The sequence below is a fragment of the Plectropomus leopardus genome, chromosome 5, assembly GCF_026936395.1.
Source record: "Plectropomus leopardus strain MGB_pleo_1.0 chromosome 5, ASM2693639v1, whole genome shotgun sequence".
NCBI lineage: Eukaryota > Metazoa > Chordata > Actinopteri > Perciformes > Serranidae > Plectropomus > Plectropomus leopardus.
Window position 1 is genome coordinate 5,480,671 of NC_142180.1, and position 18,769 is coordinate 5,499,439.

Sequence of the window (18,769 nt, forward strand, 5' to 3'; positions counted from 1 at the left end):
GTAGAGAAAATTAAGACGTAGCTTTAAACAAATCTTCAAATATTTTTCAGTTGATTAAAAGTGGAAAAATTTGTAGCTTTGTCTCCATGTGACTCCTCAGTGTGTTTTTGTACTGACGTGTGAGCGTGGCCTTGCTTAGCTGACTGGAGGAGGAGCTCGGCGTGGTGGGAGACTCGTCCAGCTTCAACTCTCTCTCCACTGGGAGCTCTGGGATGGCGAGGGGCAGCTCGTCACAACGGGGGCCCCTCACTGCACTCGGACCCAACAGACTGGGGCTCTTACGACTTCCGGCAGCACCTGAGAAACCAACAACACAGAGTCAGAGATTGTGTTCCAGCTTACTATCTTCAGTTTTTCATTCTCAACGGGAATCTAAAAATTTATTGGCAATCACTTCAGGGGGTTCCTCACCTTTCTAAGCTCCATGTATTTATATTTTGGAAGATATTAAAGAGATAGTTAGCCAAAAAATGAAAATTCTGTCATTATCTATTGGCCCTCATGCCAATGGAAAGTCTGATGCAGTTTTATAGTCCACAAAACATTGCCTGAGTTTCACAGGGAAAAATACACAATAAACCACAAAAAGTCTCCATAATGCTCATCCGAAGTAATCCAAGTAATCCTAACCCTAACCCTAACCCAAATCCATCCTGAAACTCTGACATGCCAAGCAGTTTTGAAATGTCACTGGCACCGCAAGCTCTTATGTGAGTGCATATGTGAATGTGGCTCCCACATTAGGAGCTACAGGCTACAACAAGGTTAAAAACATGACGCCAGTGACGTTTTTCAAACCAACATGGCACATCTTTGCACGTTTTCAGCATGAGGGGGACTAACGACTGAATTTTCCTTCATGGGTGAACTATCCCTTTAAGCAGAGCAAGGATGGCACAACATCATCTACTTCCAGTGTGCATGGAGAAGTCAAAACTCTAGCCACAATTACACACTTTTTTTCATACCACCTTCATAAAGCAGCCTCAATGACTTCCTTTATTCTGACCACTCTTTCTGGGACACTGTGAAGGACAGTTTCCTACTGACAGCTACTAACCACAGGCCATCACAACATCCTTCCTGTGTTTTACCCTGACCTTGGCCTCCCTCTTCCTCTGAGGAGATGGCGAAGCGGGGCATCTCGATGATGGCTGAGCAGCAGCGTCTCCGGACGGTCAGCGGTGGGCTGGAGTCGCTCTCTGTATGGGACGACTCCGAGACAGACAGACGTTTCCGCAGGCTGGGGAGGTAAAGAGGAAATAAAAAAACATGTAAAAGTCTAAACACAGCAGACCAACACACAACAGAATACCACACAAAACTGAGATACCTTGTACCATAGCTATGAAAAATACTTATTTCTGATTGGCTGCTAGGTGTCTGTAATACGACTTAAAGTATTTATGACTTATGATGCTCATTTTCAGATTCATACGTGCATTTTGGGCTTTCTACTAGACCATGTTTTCATACTGTAATGCGAAAAAACACTTGATTTTCCTCTTACTGTCTGCTGGAACCCCTGTATCTCCCCTCTGTCTGAAATGCTCCTTTTTAGTGCTTGTCTTTATTTTAAAAAATCTCAGCGTATACACTGTCACTGCAGTCAGGGAAAAACTAATAACTATTAATAAAAAATCACCAATAAAAGCTTCTAAAACAAAGTCTTCAAATTCTTCTTCAGCATGCCAGATGACCATATAAAAATCTGTCACAAGCACACAACACAAAGACTTCAGGACAGTCATAGGTTTTTCCTGCATTCATTTACCTCATTATTTGAAACTTTGGCCACATTTAATATGAATATCTGACATTGTAAAATTATGACAGAAGACAAGGAGCAGCACAACAGCTACCCTTTAACTGCAGGTTACAGTAACTATGGTGAAGTCAATCTAACCATGAGTTACCCCATTGAAACCTGAGCAAATAGGCTTGATTTCTTTCAAAAACATGGAAAGAAAGCGATTAGCAACAAAAAAGAACTGACCTAACAATGCAAACGAAATCAGCAAAGAGAAAATTACCTGAAAATTAATTAAACAAAGAATACATTAAAAAACAACAACACAGAAAGTTCTAAATTTACTAATTTTCTTTTTTTTTTTTTTTTTTTACAATTTTTAAAACATTTCTTGCCATGTTTTTAAAAACATTTCTTGCCATGTTGGTTATTGCCTGTTTTTAAATCAAACAAGTCACACCAATTTGCTCAGGGCTCAAAGATTTGAATATTGTGAAAGATGTCAGAAAACAGCACAAAGAAAGTTATTTCACTAAAGGTTTCAAAGGGTTAAACTGAACTACAACGGAGATTTTAAAGAAGCCCCTCTCTGTCCATGTTACCAAAGTCAGAATGGACTCTGAGGTGTTCCTATAAAGAAAAGTCATAAGATCATATATGCACTTGAAGAAGAAAACAAGTTCAATGAAGTCTCTGACATAACAGCTAGTATGAATCAATGAAAAACTTAAACTTAAAATAATAAAGAATAAAGACATGTTTTTAACAGGGACAAGTCCAGACATGGTCAAGGCTGTGTGGTTCTTAAGGAGGTAAAGAACTCACATCTCTGGAGATCCCACCAGCCAGGAGCGATCTCTGGACTTGAGTCCGCTCAGGCTGTCGATGCGATCTCCTCCCTCCTCACTGAGGCTGCGTTTGGTGGGAGGAGGAGTCCTCTTCTCCTCATGCAGAGACAGACGCTCCATACTGCTGTACACCTGCACACAACATGTCATATTTGTTACAATATTTCATACTGAAGTCATTCAAAGACCAAATACCAAGTCTTTAAAGTGACATTTGTGGATCGGTGACTCCGTGTTTAAGACCAAATATTCCAGACGGTAAATTAGTCAAATTGTCATATGAATGTGGTTAGGGTATTCTGTTCTGTGACACATATTCAGAGTTGAATCATATTATTTAATATGTAGATACAATATTTAAACCCTGTTCGACCCTGAAAATCCTGCAAAACTGTGACTAAAAACTATCTAATCTATCTAAAACTATACAAATAGTGACAGAAAACCATGAAATGCATTTACCAGATTTGTTTTACTCAGAAATTCATGAACAAATGAAAGTTATCAATTATATTTATTCATAAAAATAACATTAAAAAAATCTAAAGTGCAGGACCCAGTGCTGGATCACTTTTTTGAAATCACTTTATAATGTCTGAACAAATAAGTTCAGTTGTCAAAACTAGCTTCTTTCAAAGACTCTTAGCCGATCTTGAGAAAGTGATACAGAGTTTTATTTACAGATGAAATAACAGACTGATATAATAAAAGATATTTTTTCAATAGCTCACATCTTGGGAGTTTAGAAACAGCTTGATTTATTTATTAAGTCATCAGTGAATAATTTGGATGTAAGAGCTGTGTGAGTGTGTTCGTGGGTACCTTGCTGAAGCGAGGTGAGCAGGAGGAAAACTGTCGAATCTCCACATGTTCATCATCATTGGTGTCATCCTCCTCCTCTGAGTCCACGTGGTGGTAGCGGTCGGAGCGAGCTGAGAGACACACACACACACACACACACACACACGCACACGCACACGCACGCACGCACGCACGCACACACAGTGGTTAGGTTGTGTTGATGTCAGTGTGAGGTTTGATGTTTCAGAGAGGGAGATGTCTGGATGAAGCAGTCAGAAGCGTACTGTCAAAGTAGCTGGTGTCGTCCTCAGACTCCAGCTGGGGAATGAACTCGGCCTTCTGCCTCAGCAGGCTGTTCCAGTCCAGCTCTGTGAAGAACGGGTGCTGCTTCACCTCAAAGGCACTTCCTGTGGAGATGAAGGGGAGACGGAGAGAGGGCAGAGAGGGTGGAGGAGAAAAATTCAAGAGAAAGAGGAAACAGAGTGAGACAGATGAGAACACACTTTGGCAGCTACAGAATCAGACTTGACCAGCTTTGAGCCAAACACCTGTTTCTTTTGAGCTTCTGAGGGTAAAAAACGAAAAGTCAACTAAGTTTCCTGGAAAAAACTTTTCAGTAATGTTTACTGTAACATGTGTTTGTGTGTGTTTGTGTGTGTGTGTGTGTGTATGTGTTACCTGTGCCCAGTCTCTCCAGAGGATTCTGTCTCAGCAGTTTGGAGATGAGGTCCTGAGCCTCCTGAGGCAGAGCTTCGTCCTCCTCCGGCCAGATGATCTCATCTAAAACACACACAGTAAACACACGGATATTTGGGGACACACCAAGCATTGTAGTTATCTTTATCGGTGAGAATACAAGTACGAAATAATCCAGAGGAACGCCGATTGTCTAACTTTCAGGGTTGTTATACATTTTCATATTTTTTTCACTTTTCCGTGACTAGCATGCGCTTCACTGTGTCTGCAGTGCTTCCCAGCCTGGTTACGGTACTTTTCCACAAATACACACACACACACAAGTCTTGCTTCCCATAACAAATGTCGCCACAGTACGTCACACACACTGAAAAATCTGTCAAGTTAATTTTACTTTAAGGAGATAAAGATGTAAAGTGAACACAAATTAAGATAAATAGTTATATTTATTTTCTTCAGTTTTCAAGATTATTTTAAGCAAGATCAGCTTTTTACATTTTACTGTGTACAACCTGTCTCAAAGGGGAAGTCTCGGTCTGTATTAGTCATGGAAACCGAAAACTGTGCAAATTTTCCATTAAATTTTCCGGAATTTATATTGCACGTCTTTTGGTTACACTGATATGAATCACAATGTCAATGCTGAAATGACATTGAGGAGCCCGAAATCAATGCATATTACAGCGTCATGTCAACAATTTTGTTACAGAAAAAATGTGCAAATGTGTTACATAAAGTGGAAGGTTAAGTTTGGAAGACTACTGTTTAACAACATTTTTTTTTAAAATATTTTCAATGATATTCACTAATTCCATTACTTTTCCAGGCCTGGAAAATGAGATTGTGAATTTCCATGACTTTTTCGAGTTTTTATATAATTTTGGGAACTCTGAACTTTTGTCAGCCCTATTTGAGAGCTAAAAATGTTCATGTTTTCCTGTTTCCCTAGACCTTTCACTCATGCCAAAAAAAAAACATATCAGTGATTGGTAATATTGGTGGGAATTGCTTAGGAAAGCATGTTTACTCTACCGTAATACATTTAAGCGCACAAAGATTTTGTGGTTTTAGCCATCATACCTGCTTCAACCCTCTCTTTTACAAGAGAGCTGCCGAAAAAAAAACATGTAAGAAGGCTTTTAGAGAGCTGTAAGACCACACATAATTAATTCACAACAATATCATATAGCAAAACAACAACATTCCTCATAAAACATGTTTTGAATGTGGTGCCTGGTAATCTGATATTCAGGCAGTTTCCTCACTCCACTGCAGTATTTTAACTTACTAAGAATTAAAGGACTTTGAGCCCTGTGTCAAAAATCGGTTGTGCATGGTCTAAAGAGCATAGAGCAAGTGCATTTAGGCTGTTCCCAACTCCACTTTTCTAGACAAATGGCACATAATCAGGGTGAAAAACAAGGTGCAGAGATCAAAAGGGTTGTATTTCGTCCTTTAAAAAATCATAGGTGTGTTTTGAGCGCAACATAATTTTAACCAAACAGAGTCATCTCTCATTCCCTTTGAAAGCCAGGTGTGTCTACACCTGGTGCACTGCTATTTACATGGCTGATAAGGCAAACTGGAGCACTTTTCTGCTGAGCAATACAGGAAGAACTGATGTAACTGCAGCAAATATTTGGGGCATTTATGAAGCCAAACTTGACAGTGTTGTTATAAACTTGACAGTAGAAACAGAATTAAACATTTAGCTTCTGAAATGATGAAGTTTAGTGTGTTATGTGATGGGGAGTCAGACAGCAGCTCTGCTCTCTGCTATGTTCACATTTTACAGAATATCATTCATATTTTTTCTCATTAATGATGTATTATTTTACCCACCAGCAACCCATTCTGTGTCCCTGTGTGTGTAACAAACAGAGTGCACACACTCCTGTGTTTGTAATAAATAGAGTGCACACATGTTGTGAACCTGTCTATGTATGGGCAGCAGGTCAATAAAGCATCATTCTCACTTAAGAGCAGATTCTTTTTTAGGCCAATGGCACAACTGCTTTCTGCTGCCTCAGAGTTGCACTATGCCAACAAAGCGCCTGACCACACCTCATTTTAAGACCCACACGCTTACAGATTCACAGCTGGGCCCAAGTACATTTGCTACTTACACAAGGCCATGAATCTGTATCGGTCTGAAACTAACAATGAAGATTGTGCTGTACTGTTCGCCACTTTGTGCTCGATGTAAGCTACATGTTCTCACCCCAAGTCGTCACATGTTGTCGCTTTGCAGTGAGCTTCCGCATCTACATATTATGTTTTAGATGTCCTGTGTCTGCTGTTCTGGGATGCCGCTACTGTGCCGCTACTGTGATATCAACAAATGCACGTGTGGGATGACACCACATGTGGTTATGCTTAGGTAACAGGGAAGGAGGCACATGGTAAGGTGACAATAGGCAAACAACAGACTGCCCCATGAAATTCCTTGGCTTGTTGACCCCCCTTCCCTACTGCCTGTCCTATAGGCACCCTCATGCCCCTTATATAACATCATTACTGGCAGTGTTTCACCCAGACGCCATCCTGCTACGTTTCATGCAGACACGGCAGGAGCTGTCCAACCGCATTCTCAAGTGACGCCACACATCCATGAATCATACAGACGAGGCAGGTGCTGTACGGCTGTCTGCCGGCGTATAACACTGCATCAGGTTCTGTCTGGCCGCGTTCTCACCTGACGCCATCCAGCAGTGTTTAATGCGCACACAAAAGATGCCCTTTGGCGTGGCAAACTTAGGCCCAAAGCACTGTCAAAGCTGTGCTATTTAACAAGTTTGGAGTGAGAACAGACTGGTGTAAGACAGAGCCCACAGGTGTTACTTATACTACTTTATCTGCAGTTTTCATTGCTAATATCTGGAAACATCGCGTTACAGCGAAAGCCAGAAAGCACATGAAAATATAAGATAGTAGAAGACAAAAAGCCAACAGTTCATCCAAAATTATACTTTTGGTATTTCTTTTATTGCAGGCTACCAGTAGCTTCTATGTTTCAGAAATCTCATATTTTTATCTTACTGCCTTCTTAACACACGTTCAACTTGTCAACAATTTGTTTTTTCTCTCTATAAAATGATCTTGTCCCTGTAGTTTCTCTTTATTGTTTCTGCATGATCCAATTTTTCAAACTGCAGTTCCACAGACTGCACCCCAGAGTTCTGCCCTACACAATAGACCTCAAACAGCCAGCAGGCAGATAAACACACAGAACATATTCGAGGCACACTGAGGACCTCAGTTCTTTATCATCACAGTGCATCAATATGGAGAGACAGACAGTCATAAAAGAGACATGCAGGATCAATACAGGTTTATGATCATTGACTTGCCCTTTCATCAAAGGGAATTCAAAGGAGAAAAGAACGCAGAGGAGAAATCACTATTGATTTTATTCCCTGTAAGTCAGCTCTGTGCTTCTCTGCTGTGGAGCAACAGCTTTATCTGTCCATTTCTGATGATTTCATCAAGTCAGCCTGCAAGGCTCAACATGAAACATTCACAATGAAATACAGAAATACTGTAACAACACCTCCACTGCAGAGCAGGAGCTAAACAACATCCATTTTTAAGTATTTGATCCATGTTATAAAAATATATGTACCTTTGCCCAAGGTTTTCTTCTGTATAACAGTATGTTCTGAATACAGTTACTAAATGTTTAAATACTGCAGTCATTCAGACAAATCTTTCTGGGACTTCTTTTAATATTTCTGCCTACCATGTGTCTTTGTCATGTAAATAAATGATTTACTGGATGTACAATGGACAAAGTTTTTATATACTCTGTTTCCTGTTTTGACCTAAAATACAGAAACTGTGATTATAAAGGGCAATTTTGGTCCATTTAACCTATTTTAATCTTACAAATAAGTAAGTAAAAAAAGCTGATGACATTTTTGGCTTGTGAGCCCTTGAATTGAAGGTGCAACATCTACACCTTTCCAGCAAGTAATTGCTCCTTTGTGGCTATTTGATTTAAAAAAATGGAGTTGTTGGACAACACTTGGAAAAAACCCCAAAGATTTGAGAAAGTTACCCGGAATTATGTGCAACTTTGTGTTACAGTCTGTTTATATGAAAAGTGCTATACAAATAAAGTCTGATTGATTGATTGACTACATGCAGACCTCGGGGGATGTGCATGCCACAACCTTGTGCAGACTACAGACCGATATATTGCTGGACAATTTGCCAAAAATGCCAAGAACAATAAAAAATTCAGCTTTTCAACAACACGTTTTTTAGCAGCTGTGAAAAAATGAAAAATATTGCTATTTTTCTCTCATTTAAGCTGCAATTTCATCTTCAACCACAATGCGAGTTGCAATGGCAGAGTGGCGCTGTCCATGTTTTCACTCACTGACTTCAGGAGCAGAAGAAGAAGCAATTCAACATTATTCATGAAATATTTTTATATAAAACAGGTATGGGCTGTGGGATTTATTGGGCAACCCATCAAGGAGAAAAATGGATGCAGACAGACAGACGGATGGAATCAGTTTTCTTGATTTTATAATAGGATGTCTAGCCATTTCTCTCTTTTTTTTGAGTTTAGATTCTCTCCCGCGTCTCTCTTTTTATTTCAGATATTTGCTTTATTTTACTGTTTCATGGTTCCATTTAGCCATATAGGAGTCTGTTAAGCTGCTTCTGATGAACACCCAAACTTTTTCTGCTTCACAAACTGACCGTCTGTCAGCACCGCTACTTACCACTGATGACCTGACCAAACAGCTCCTCTGGTGTGTCTCCGAAGAAAGGAGCGCAGCCCACCAGGAACTCATACAGGATGACTCCCATCGCCCACCAGTCCACCGGCTTCCCGTAGCCCTGACGCAGAATCACCTCTGGGGCAATGTACTCTGGAGTGCCACACACCTGAGGAGGCATTAACGTACATGAAAAGTCAGGCAAACTCAACCAGTCCCCAAGAAAATCACGACATATTTATATTATTATATCATTGTAATTTTCCTACAGAAAAATTAGGAACTGGAAGAATACTTTTCAATTGTACCAATCACAGCAGGGAAAAACGTTACAAAGCTGTTCTTAACTTTCTGACAAACTGAATGAGACTTTCTAACAGTTGCACTTTTGCAGTTTTTAATATTGTTGAAAAAAAAAGTCCACTGTTTTACAGACGCTGCTGCATATTTAATCCTTTCAGCAACATAGAAAACAAAAACAAACTGAAGACGGGAGCTGGTACCTGTTTATCGAGGAACTCTCTGGTGTCTTTCTCTATGTGTCCTTCATACAGGTTTGTGGTCAGACTCATCAAACCGATCTTTGAGAGACCAAAGTCTGTCAGCTTAATGTGTCCCATGGAAGTGATGAGAAGACTGCAGGAAAGAAAAACTAAAGTTTGTACTGCTTCTTAATCTTTTTGCAAAATGTACCTTTAAGAAAACCCTTAACTGAGACATCCCTTTGAAACCTGAGCAAAGTGATTAAGCGAATAGAAAATAGCATTAAAAAAGTGAAACCTTATATGAAAATGACAAAAAAAGCAAAATTAAGTACAGTAAAAAATAAAAACCAAACCAAAAAAACGATGCCAAAAAAGTGCGGAAAATTAAAAAAAATACATGTTTACCTACTTTCTGTAGCATACTTTAAAATACATAATTAGAATGACTATAAATATAATTGGACATTTGTCCCTTGTTTTTTTTGATAATTTTTTTATACCCCCCCCCCCTTTTTAAAACTAATTTTCAGTCTATTTTTTTCGTCACCTTTTATTAATTTCTTGCAATTTGTGGGACATTCCTTGTCAAGTTGGATACTGCCTTTTGTCCCAATGCTTTTGAAAGAAATCAATTTGTGTAGGGTTCAAAGGGTTAAACAGCTTTCGAAAGGTGTCTGAATGCAAGAAACTGATGTCTGACCAGGTTTTAAAGGGTTAAATAACAATACTTTATGATAATACTGTATGTATGGCTGAAATAAAACTTGGCACATTAAAACATTGCTAAAGATTTGAACATAAAAAAGTGGCAACACACACATTAATTTTTATCTAAGTGGTGAAAATAGGTCAAATAACATTAGGCATTTAAGTGAAAATAAGATAATGTGTGTGTGTGTGTGTGTGTGTGTGTGTGTGTGTGTGTGTGTGTGTGTGTGTGTGTGTGTGTGTGTGTGTGTGTGTTTGTGCCTTACTTGTCAGGTTTGAGGTCTCTGTGCACGATGCCATAATTGTGAAGATACTCTAATGCGAGGACGGTCTCTGCAAAGTACATACGAGCCATGTCCACCGGCAAAGCTCCGATATTCTTCAGCAGCGTGGCGCAGTCTCCACCTACAGACCGCAGTCACCTCATTAAACGCAACATGACGACTACCAGTAACAATAAACTGTTATAAATGTTAATAAACTGTGATAATAATTCTCTTACCCTCCACGTACTCCATCACCATGCAGAGGTGTCTCCTGGTCTCAAAGGAACAGAACATGGAGACAACAAATGGGTTCTCGGCAAACGTCAGGATGTCTCGTTCCACGAAAGCCTGCTGGATCTGGTTCCTCAGGATCAGGTTCTGCTTGTTGATCTTCTTCATGGCAAAACGCTGCCGGGTCTCCTTGTGACGCACCAGAAACACAGCGCTACACGGGGACAGAACGATGGTTTAGTCCTAATATCTCGACTTACGTTACTTAAACAGTTAATTCATGACTGATATGTTATAATATCAAAGCTGTAAATCTTTCTCACCCGTAGGCTCCGTTACTAATGAGTTTGATGTTTTCAAAGTCTTCCTCTCGAGGTGTTTTTGTTTTAGTCGCTGGAGGTGGAGCTGCTGGGCATGTTGTGCCTCGACCCTAGAACACAAGATTTACATACATGAGCCATGAGCCATGAGACAGCATGTTTATAACCAATAAAAGGATGGTTATTCAAAAGAACTAAAGAAATAAATCTGGCTAGCTTTGAAATAAACTTTGAACGACATGAACTGCTGCTGGTTTATTGGAGGTTTCCAGCAACAGCGGAAAGAAAATTGAGGATGCGGCCTTTGCCAATCAAGCCCCAAAGCTATGAAGCACACTACCTATAGATGTCAGAGAAGCCCGCTCACTAATACTTTAAAAAGAAAGCTAAAAACGCATCTGTTCACTCTAGCCATTAACTAGCTCTGACTTTCTATTACTGTATGCAACACACTGACTATACATAAGTATGTCACACAGCCCCACTTAGTGACTTTACGCTGTCAGACGTAACACCTCTGAGCCATGATAATGATATATGAGCGTGTACTTACATCCACAGACTCATCAGTCTCTGGGGTTTCCGGGTTCCCGCTGTCATAACTGCTCAGCTGGGCCATTTCTACAGAGAGACACAAGGATCAGTTACCAAACTGAGACAGAACAGGTGATTCCAAGAGGTAAATAAAGATTTTTTTTTGTTGTAGTTTTTATTATGCTCTCACTACACACACAAAATAACGAAGATTAAAATGATTCTGAGATGGTGTTACCCTCCAGGGGGTCCCTGGTGAGGCCCAGCTGGCTGATGATGTATCGGGGAATGTCGGACTTGATGCCCTGGCCCTCCTTGGCATGGCCTTCTGCTGCTTCCAATAAATGGTAGAACTCCTCAGGGTCAAACTCCTGCAGGGGAGGGACACAGACGAGGAAGGAGGGAAGGAGTAAAGGGAGCAAAGAGGAGGGAGGAGGTACATAGGGGAATCAAAAAAGGCAAAAACAAACAGTAATTATGATAGATATGTACAAAAAATGTGTAAATGGCATGCATGCATGTTTTGCATCACTTTTTGATGCTGCTGTTTGAGTAGCTTGATTCAAGGCTGTTAAAAATTGTGTGTGTTTTCTGGACAGGCAGCATTATGTTGGCTCAGTCTCTCCTCTGACTTTAACCATCCTTCAAACCGGATTTGGTTTTTGTTTGGTTAACGCTCAAAATCCTGTTTGCAGATAGTCTTGAGCATAACAATACTGGAGAAGTATTTTACCTTGTTCCAAATGGTGAAAGGTAGTAAAGAGTATTACACTTATTATATGAATAATTGTCTTTTGTTGATGAATTGATCCGTTGTGATTTCCTTTTCTTAACACGCTGTAAAAAAACTCTGAGATGACTGGAGAGACAACGATATGAGAGAAGAACTGAGGTTTTGGTTTTGCACACCCCAATATAACTCCCATGTCCTCTAACAAAGACATATAGACCACTGCTGCAACACACACAAACACACACATTCACACACACATGCAGCATATACAGTGTATGTGCAGACACACATTCCCTGCCCCCTTCTCTATCTGTGTGCTTCCATTTGTAAAAACCCATCGTGTACAGTGTCACAGCTTCAGCTGCATGTGATTAGTCAAAACTACCAATGTGAGCACCGGGGCAGCCTCCTTCCCTCCCCTCATGTCCTCCCTCTCCTCTCTCCCTCACCCTCCACTGCCCCTCCAATTACCCCTCTGTCTTCCACACTTGCTTTTTTTTCTCCGCTCTGTCTTTACCTATTCTCCCCTCTTCACTTTCTCCTTCCTCGCCTCATTTCTGAGCCCTCACAAGGATGGTTGACATGTGGATTCACCTGTTTGACCCCACATGTCCAACATCTCAAGCCAAACTGATGGAGCTCTGGATGGAGGATGGAGAAAGTGAGTGTCCCATCTACTGAGAAGAGTTAATATATGTGTGTGTGTGTGTGTGTGTGTGTGTGTGTGTGTGTGTGTGTGTGTGTGTGTGTGTGTGTGTGCATTAGGCTGATTCCAAATGCTCAGAGGAAGTCCATAAATGAATTGCTGGGGTTGAACTATTTCACACTGGGGAGCATGAAGCTCTAAATTGTTTATTAACCATGCGTGGAGTCGAGATGTACAATATGAAAAAGCTATTCGAGTTAATGCTGGTCATATTTTTCATACAGATTCAAATTCATATCACTACAGGAGTGTGATTAAACCGCAAACTGTTAACCAACCAGGACGAGGCTGATTGAAGCAGTTCAGGAAGCAGAACCAGATTTTTTTTTCTGTATTAAATGAATAAGACACATTAACATAGAATAACATATTTGTACATTATAAGGCTTTTTTGCATGCTTTTTTGTGTGTTATGTGCCTTTTGTAACATTATATTTTGTTGTTTTTTCCATTTTCGGTCTGTTGCTTTAAAGTTGCAATTATCATATGTGCTTTATGTTTTATCTGTGGTTAATGTTCGCCTGCATTTTTTCTTTATAGCGATTTTAAAACCATGACTCATGTTTTTTTTTCTTTTACGATATTTTTTTAAGGTTTTTTTTGGCCTTTATTGGATAGGTTAGACCAGGCATGTCAAACTGGTCCACAGGGGGGCCGGTGTGGCTGCAGGTTTTTGTGCCAACCAACCAAGAGCACACAGTTTGACCAATCAACTGTCTGAAGACGGAGATCAGTTGATTAAATGAGTCAAGTCTGGTGTGCTGCTACTTGGTTGGAAACAAAACCTGCAACCACATCGGCCCCCCTGTGGACCGGTTTGACATGCCTGGGTTAGACAAAGTGTGAAAGGGGGACAGAAAGGGGATGACATACAGCAAAGGGCCGAGGCCGGCGCGGTGAGGACACAGCCTCTGTACACAGGTCGCTACTACTAATTTGATTTCTCCAAGAATTTTCTAAAATTTTAAGAATTTTTTACTAATTCAATTAATTTTCTAAAGCTTTCAGTGATTTTAACTATTGCTATGATTTTTCTAACATTTTCAGAAATTGCTTACTAATTCCATGACTTTTCCAGGCCTGGAAAATGTAATTGTAAAATACCATGGCTTTTTCAGATTTTCCATGACCGTGAGAACCCTGTGGATCAATTAAGTGGCAGAAAATGTAAATACTTAAGAAAGAAAAAACTTTTTTAAAAGTCTCCTGACTGTACTTTAGAGAGAAGCCCATAGAGTTAGAGTTGCACTTTGTTGCACTCGCAAGAAAGGTTTTTTCAATTGCTGCAGATAAACCAGAGATATTTTCTTTTGTCATTCCATGTATTCTTGTTCCTGTTAAGCTCACTTCTCTCTAACTCCACACCTCCAGATTTTTTTGTGTCCTAACAAATTGGTGAAAATAAAACATTCGATGATGGTATGTTTGCCAGTGTTCCTCTCACCAGACACTCCAGCAGACGTGCTGGCCTGGCGATGATGATCATCAGCTTCTTGACGAGTTGTGTGACAAAGGTAACCTCCACACTCTCTGAGCGTTCGTGAGCCTGTAAACAGAAAGACAATAACAGCAAAGGTTAGCTTAGCAGCATGAAAGAAAACATATTCAGTTTTATAAAGCATCTTTTGAAATAGTAGCATTCATTATGGAGAGGTTTTAGTCAATACTAAAGTCCTAAATGAGGTCCCATGTGGGAGATAACTGATCCCTCATAGTTATCTATTCATTATTTTTAATAATATTTTTTAATAATTTATTATTGTGAAATCTTCTTTGCCCTTGAAGCTGTGCAGAGAGTGTGTTGTGTTTGTCCTTCACAAACAAAGCAGAATGAGCAGTTTGAGGACACGCGGACGGTGGAGTCCTCCACTCGGTGACACCTGAGAGGTAATCTAAATCAGAACGACCTCCGTCTCGCTCCCTGATATCCACCGTGAAATGTCTGTCAGCTTGAAGACAGAGCAATTTACCCGGCAATCCACTGTAACTGACTGCAGACACATCTGGAGCTAACACTGATCCTCGGAAAGAAATGGGCTGGAAGGAAAGTGTGTGTGTGTGTGTGCGTGTGTGTGTGTGTGTGTGTGTGTGTGTGTGTGTTGTGTGCAAAGTGGAAGCTGTAACAATTACAAACCGCCCACTGGAAAACATGCTTCGTTCTCAGGGGAGTAATGTGAGTGTGCGTGCAGTCTCATGTGTATGAATGCAGCATGTATGTATGTATGTATGTAATAATATATGTACTATATGTATGTGTCAGACGGGCTAACAGAGACTAGGCGGCAGTTTCTAAACAAAGCATGGGCAGCTCTTAGCAGTTTGTCTAACTGACGCAGGAGGCCTGGGGGGACCCCCCCCCCCACCCTGAATTATTTATATATGTAATGAAACCTAAAGGGGAGGGGGTGTCTTTATACTGTATGTGCACGCTAAATATGTATTAGGGTGTGTATATGTAAGCGTGAAGGAGACTGAATGTGTGTGTGTGAGGTGACTGTACAGACCAGTGATCGGTGAGTAATGGACAGCTGAGGGACTGACTCCCACTGTGCAGTGGCTAATTAACCGGTCAAAGTGTGTGTGTGTGTGTGTGTGTGTGTGTGTGTGTGTGTGTGTGTGTGAGAAAGACTGTATATTCACTCTGCATGTCTAATGTGGAGGAGATTCCCTGGGTGCTACACAGAATAAAAATGTACTTTAACAGCTTGTATGCATGTGTGTACAATAATGTATAATCCGTAGATTTGAGTTCATTACTGACACACTGTGTGGGTGTACATGGTGCAAATTAGAGTTAAATGTTTTGACATAAATTATAGATGGAAAAGGCTTTTATGTGCAGTGCTTAAACACAAGAAAATCTGTACTGTAAATGAAGGAAACGCTCTGAATAAAGGCTATTTTTAACTGTCAAAAATAATTTAATGTTCATAATAACAATAATAATAATTACAGCTAATTTAAAGCACAAAATTTATATGTTTTATATTTCAGTTTAATCTATTTTTGTTTTGTGACCTGTACATTTTTGAGTCTATTTTTTTTCTCAACTTGGGAAATTGTTTTTAAATTTCAATAGAAACCAATAGTTGGAATTGGTATTAATTTAACTTCCATTGAGGTTAACATTAATAAAACAAAAACAAAAATAAAAACAAAACAAAATTAATGTTAGGATTTTCTGTTAGTGTTGTGTTTTTTTCATACTGTAAAATGATCCTCAGTAGCTCTCATTTATTGATATTTTTTGGTCATAAAAAAGTGAATGTAAACAAAAAGGTGGATTTTTTTTTTTTTAGTATTTTAATGGTTTTTATTCTAACTCTAATTATGATTATTTCTATTCAGATGCACCCACATTTGGACAATAAAGTTTACTCTTATTTCATGGGTTTAATACACTTAAGGCAATAATTTAGATTTACAAAAAAAAAAAAAAGTAGAAACACTTGACATTGCACGTCTTGTGGGTCTAAGTAGAGTATTTTTTCTAATTTAAAAATCTGAAATATATATATATATCATTTTATTTAATCTGTAATATTTCTGAGGAAAGAAAAAAATGTATTAAGTGGGTTACTTTCCAAACCCCAAGAGGTTTGTCTTTGATTAAGGTTTCATTCAGGTATATCATACTGAAAATCACTGAAATGATTTAAAGCCATGTGAACACGCACAACATTCCAGGAGACCAAGCATCATGTGGCCTCTCGATTTCTTAGAAATGACTGGGACACAGGTGATGTCACCTATTGTGTGTTAGGGAGCACTGGTCGCTAAGCAGGTGATGTTTCTACCTGAGTCCAGCCGAGAGCCAATTACAGCCAGATGTTAGCATCTGTATCTGAAGCTGAAGGTTCAGAGTGAGCGATGGACACTCAGTGACAGATCACCAGAGCTGAGTTAGCACTCTGCCTTCCTCTCTGCCCTCAGGTGACCTACAGGGGTCTAACAGGGTTTCCCAGGGGTTCCAGCAGAAGATGGCCTGGATGCAGGTTGCCATAGTGACCGCCAGGCAGGTCACTAAGGCCCCCCTTGACAGGGATGGATGAGGGAGAGGAGGAGAGGACGAGCAGTGGAGGAAAGAGAGAGGCAAAGATGAGGGGGTAAAGGTGGAGGAGAGATAAAAGAGGAGAGCAGGAGCAGGAGGAGGACATAAGGAGGAGAGGTGAGTTGGCCTCCTGTGAGCTCTGTAATGGGGTCATGACACCAGGAGAGAAAGAACGGATGGATGAATAAAGGAATGGATAAGCAAGGAGGACAAAGGCAAAGGACGGAGACATGTCAAGACCAGGAGTGCAATGAAGGAAACTAGATTTCAACAGAGAAAAGAATGATTGTATAATCTAAAAAAACACACCTGATGGCAGAGGACGAGGATATGAAAAACTTATTTTATGAAGACTTACAATAGCAGAACTCTAAGGCTCTATTTTATAAATACAGGCTTTCAAATTTTTAAATGTTTCTCTTTGATGAATTGCATTTAAAGGGTCTGTCCACCCAAATCATTTCTAGAAAAACAAGTAGAATTTTTTGTCCCCCTCAATAAAATAAATTCCATTCTGTCCATTTAATTTGGGGAGAATGGAAACTGATATTTAGTTTTTGTACACTGTTTATACTAAGGTAGAGGTTTATGTTCCTTTAAAGTTTCTGGTTGTCTCTGTGTGAAGCTTGATTATTATTTTTTCGGTACGTAATTACTAAATTAATTTTTAAAAAAAGATTCACAAAATTTGGTTATTTCTTTTAATTAATTAAATTTTAGATAAATAGCCACAAAACATATACTAATATCATGATGTATATAAAGTTACATACATCCTAATAAACTATAATATAAAATAGATAACAAAATATCCATGTCACCGCCCCGTTATAAGTGTTTCTATGGTCAGATACCAAAAGCAGGAGGAAAGCAAATACTTTTTGTAAATAAACCTGATCAACACCAGCATATAAGACCAAAAAGCTGATAACTAAAACATCTGAGAGTCCAACAGTTCTCAGAAATATCCAACTAAACTCAGCAAAAACAGTGAACACACCATCTATTAGTCCTACATGCACAAAGGGGAAAAAACAAAACATGGACATCCTTCCAAGTTGCACAACATCTAAAGGCACACCATAAAACTTGAATGTGTACCTTTGACCCGTAAAGTAGAAGTTTTAAGTATATTCCAAAATACATATTGTGCCTTTACTAATTCGTAAATAACCCTTTGAAACCTGGAACAACGTCAGCTTTCTTGTGCAGCGTTCAGATGCTTTTCACATGCTTGTAAACATTTGAAACCTGAGTCAATTTATCCTTTGAAATCATGGCTAAAAAAGCAATGAGATGCACCACAAATTCAAAGAAATTAGGAAAAGAAAATAGTCTGAAAATTAGTTTCTTTTTCTGTATTTTTACATTTTTTTCTTTTTGTTTCAAGTAATTTTCTTGTAACTCACAACTTCTAACTTCCCATCTTTTTGAGACAAATTGAGCAAACCTGCTCACATTTCAAAGGGCTAACTGATCCTAATGAATCTATCAGAATACAGCCAGTAAAAACGGCCTGATGATGACTCATTAAAAAGACTGAATTATTAACAAGCTGCAGATAAGAACACCCACAGCAGTTGACGGATTACAAAAAGATTGAATAATTAATGCATTTGTCACTGACCTCTGGAACAAGCTCAATTATCTCTTAAATATTTTCAAAAGCGGACTCGGTATTTCAAAACAAGCTACAAAAAGCTGTTTTTATGTCAAATAATAATGAAACAACAATAATAATCAGGCAACTGAGAATCAAGGACTTTCTCTCCATAATGCTGCTGTGTTGCTCGAGTGCGACAGGAAGTCACAGTGAAAAAAGGTGAACAAGCAGCTCCTGAGGCATCGAATAAAGCCACGTAGAACCAAAGCTGAACTCAACGTTGTTTCAAAGTTAGACTGAGTTGATC

The 18,769-nt window shown here is 39.4% G+C and overlaps 1 protein-coding gene across 9 annotated transcripts in view; it reads right to left on the reverse strand.

Annotated features, from left to right (window-relative positions):
* Positions 1-18,769, reverse strand: part of mast2 (microtubule associated serine/threonine kinase 2) — a 235,129-nt gene that overhangs the window by 14,179 nt on the left and 202,181 nt on the right. For all 9 annotated transcript variants that reach the window (XM_088077416.1, XM_088077415.1, XM_088077414.1 and 6 more), the window contains 14 exons: positions 14,253-14,354; positions 11,608-11,740; positions 11,389-11,456; positions 10,839-10,945; positions 10,521-10,729; positions 10,285-10,423; positions 9,329-9,461; positions 8,829-8,994; positions 4,078-4,179; positions 3,684-3,806; positions 3,421-3,530; positions 2,576-2,730; positions 1,101-1,243; positions 118-297 (listed from right to left, as the gene is read on the reverse strand). In XM_088077416.1, the coding sequence (XP_087933542.1) occupies positions 118-297; positions 1,101-1,243; positions 2,576-2,730; positions 3,421-3,530; positions 3,684-3,806; positions 4,078-4,179; positions 8,829-8,994; positions 9,329-9,461; positions 10,285-10,423; positions 10,521-10,729; positions 10,839-10,945; positions 11,389-11,456; positions 11,608-11,740; positions 14,253-14,354 (1,870 nt within the window). The remainder of the gene's footprint in view (positions 1-117; positions 298-1,100; positions 1,244-2,575; positions 2,731-3,420; positions 3,531-3,683; positions 3,807-4,077; positions 4,180-8,828; positions 8,995-9,328; positions 9,462-10,284; positions 10,424-10,520; positions 10,730-10,838; positions 10,946-11,388; positions 11,457-11,607; positions 11,741-14,252; positions 14,355-18,769) is intronic.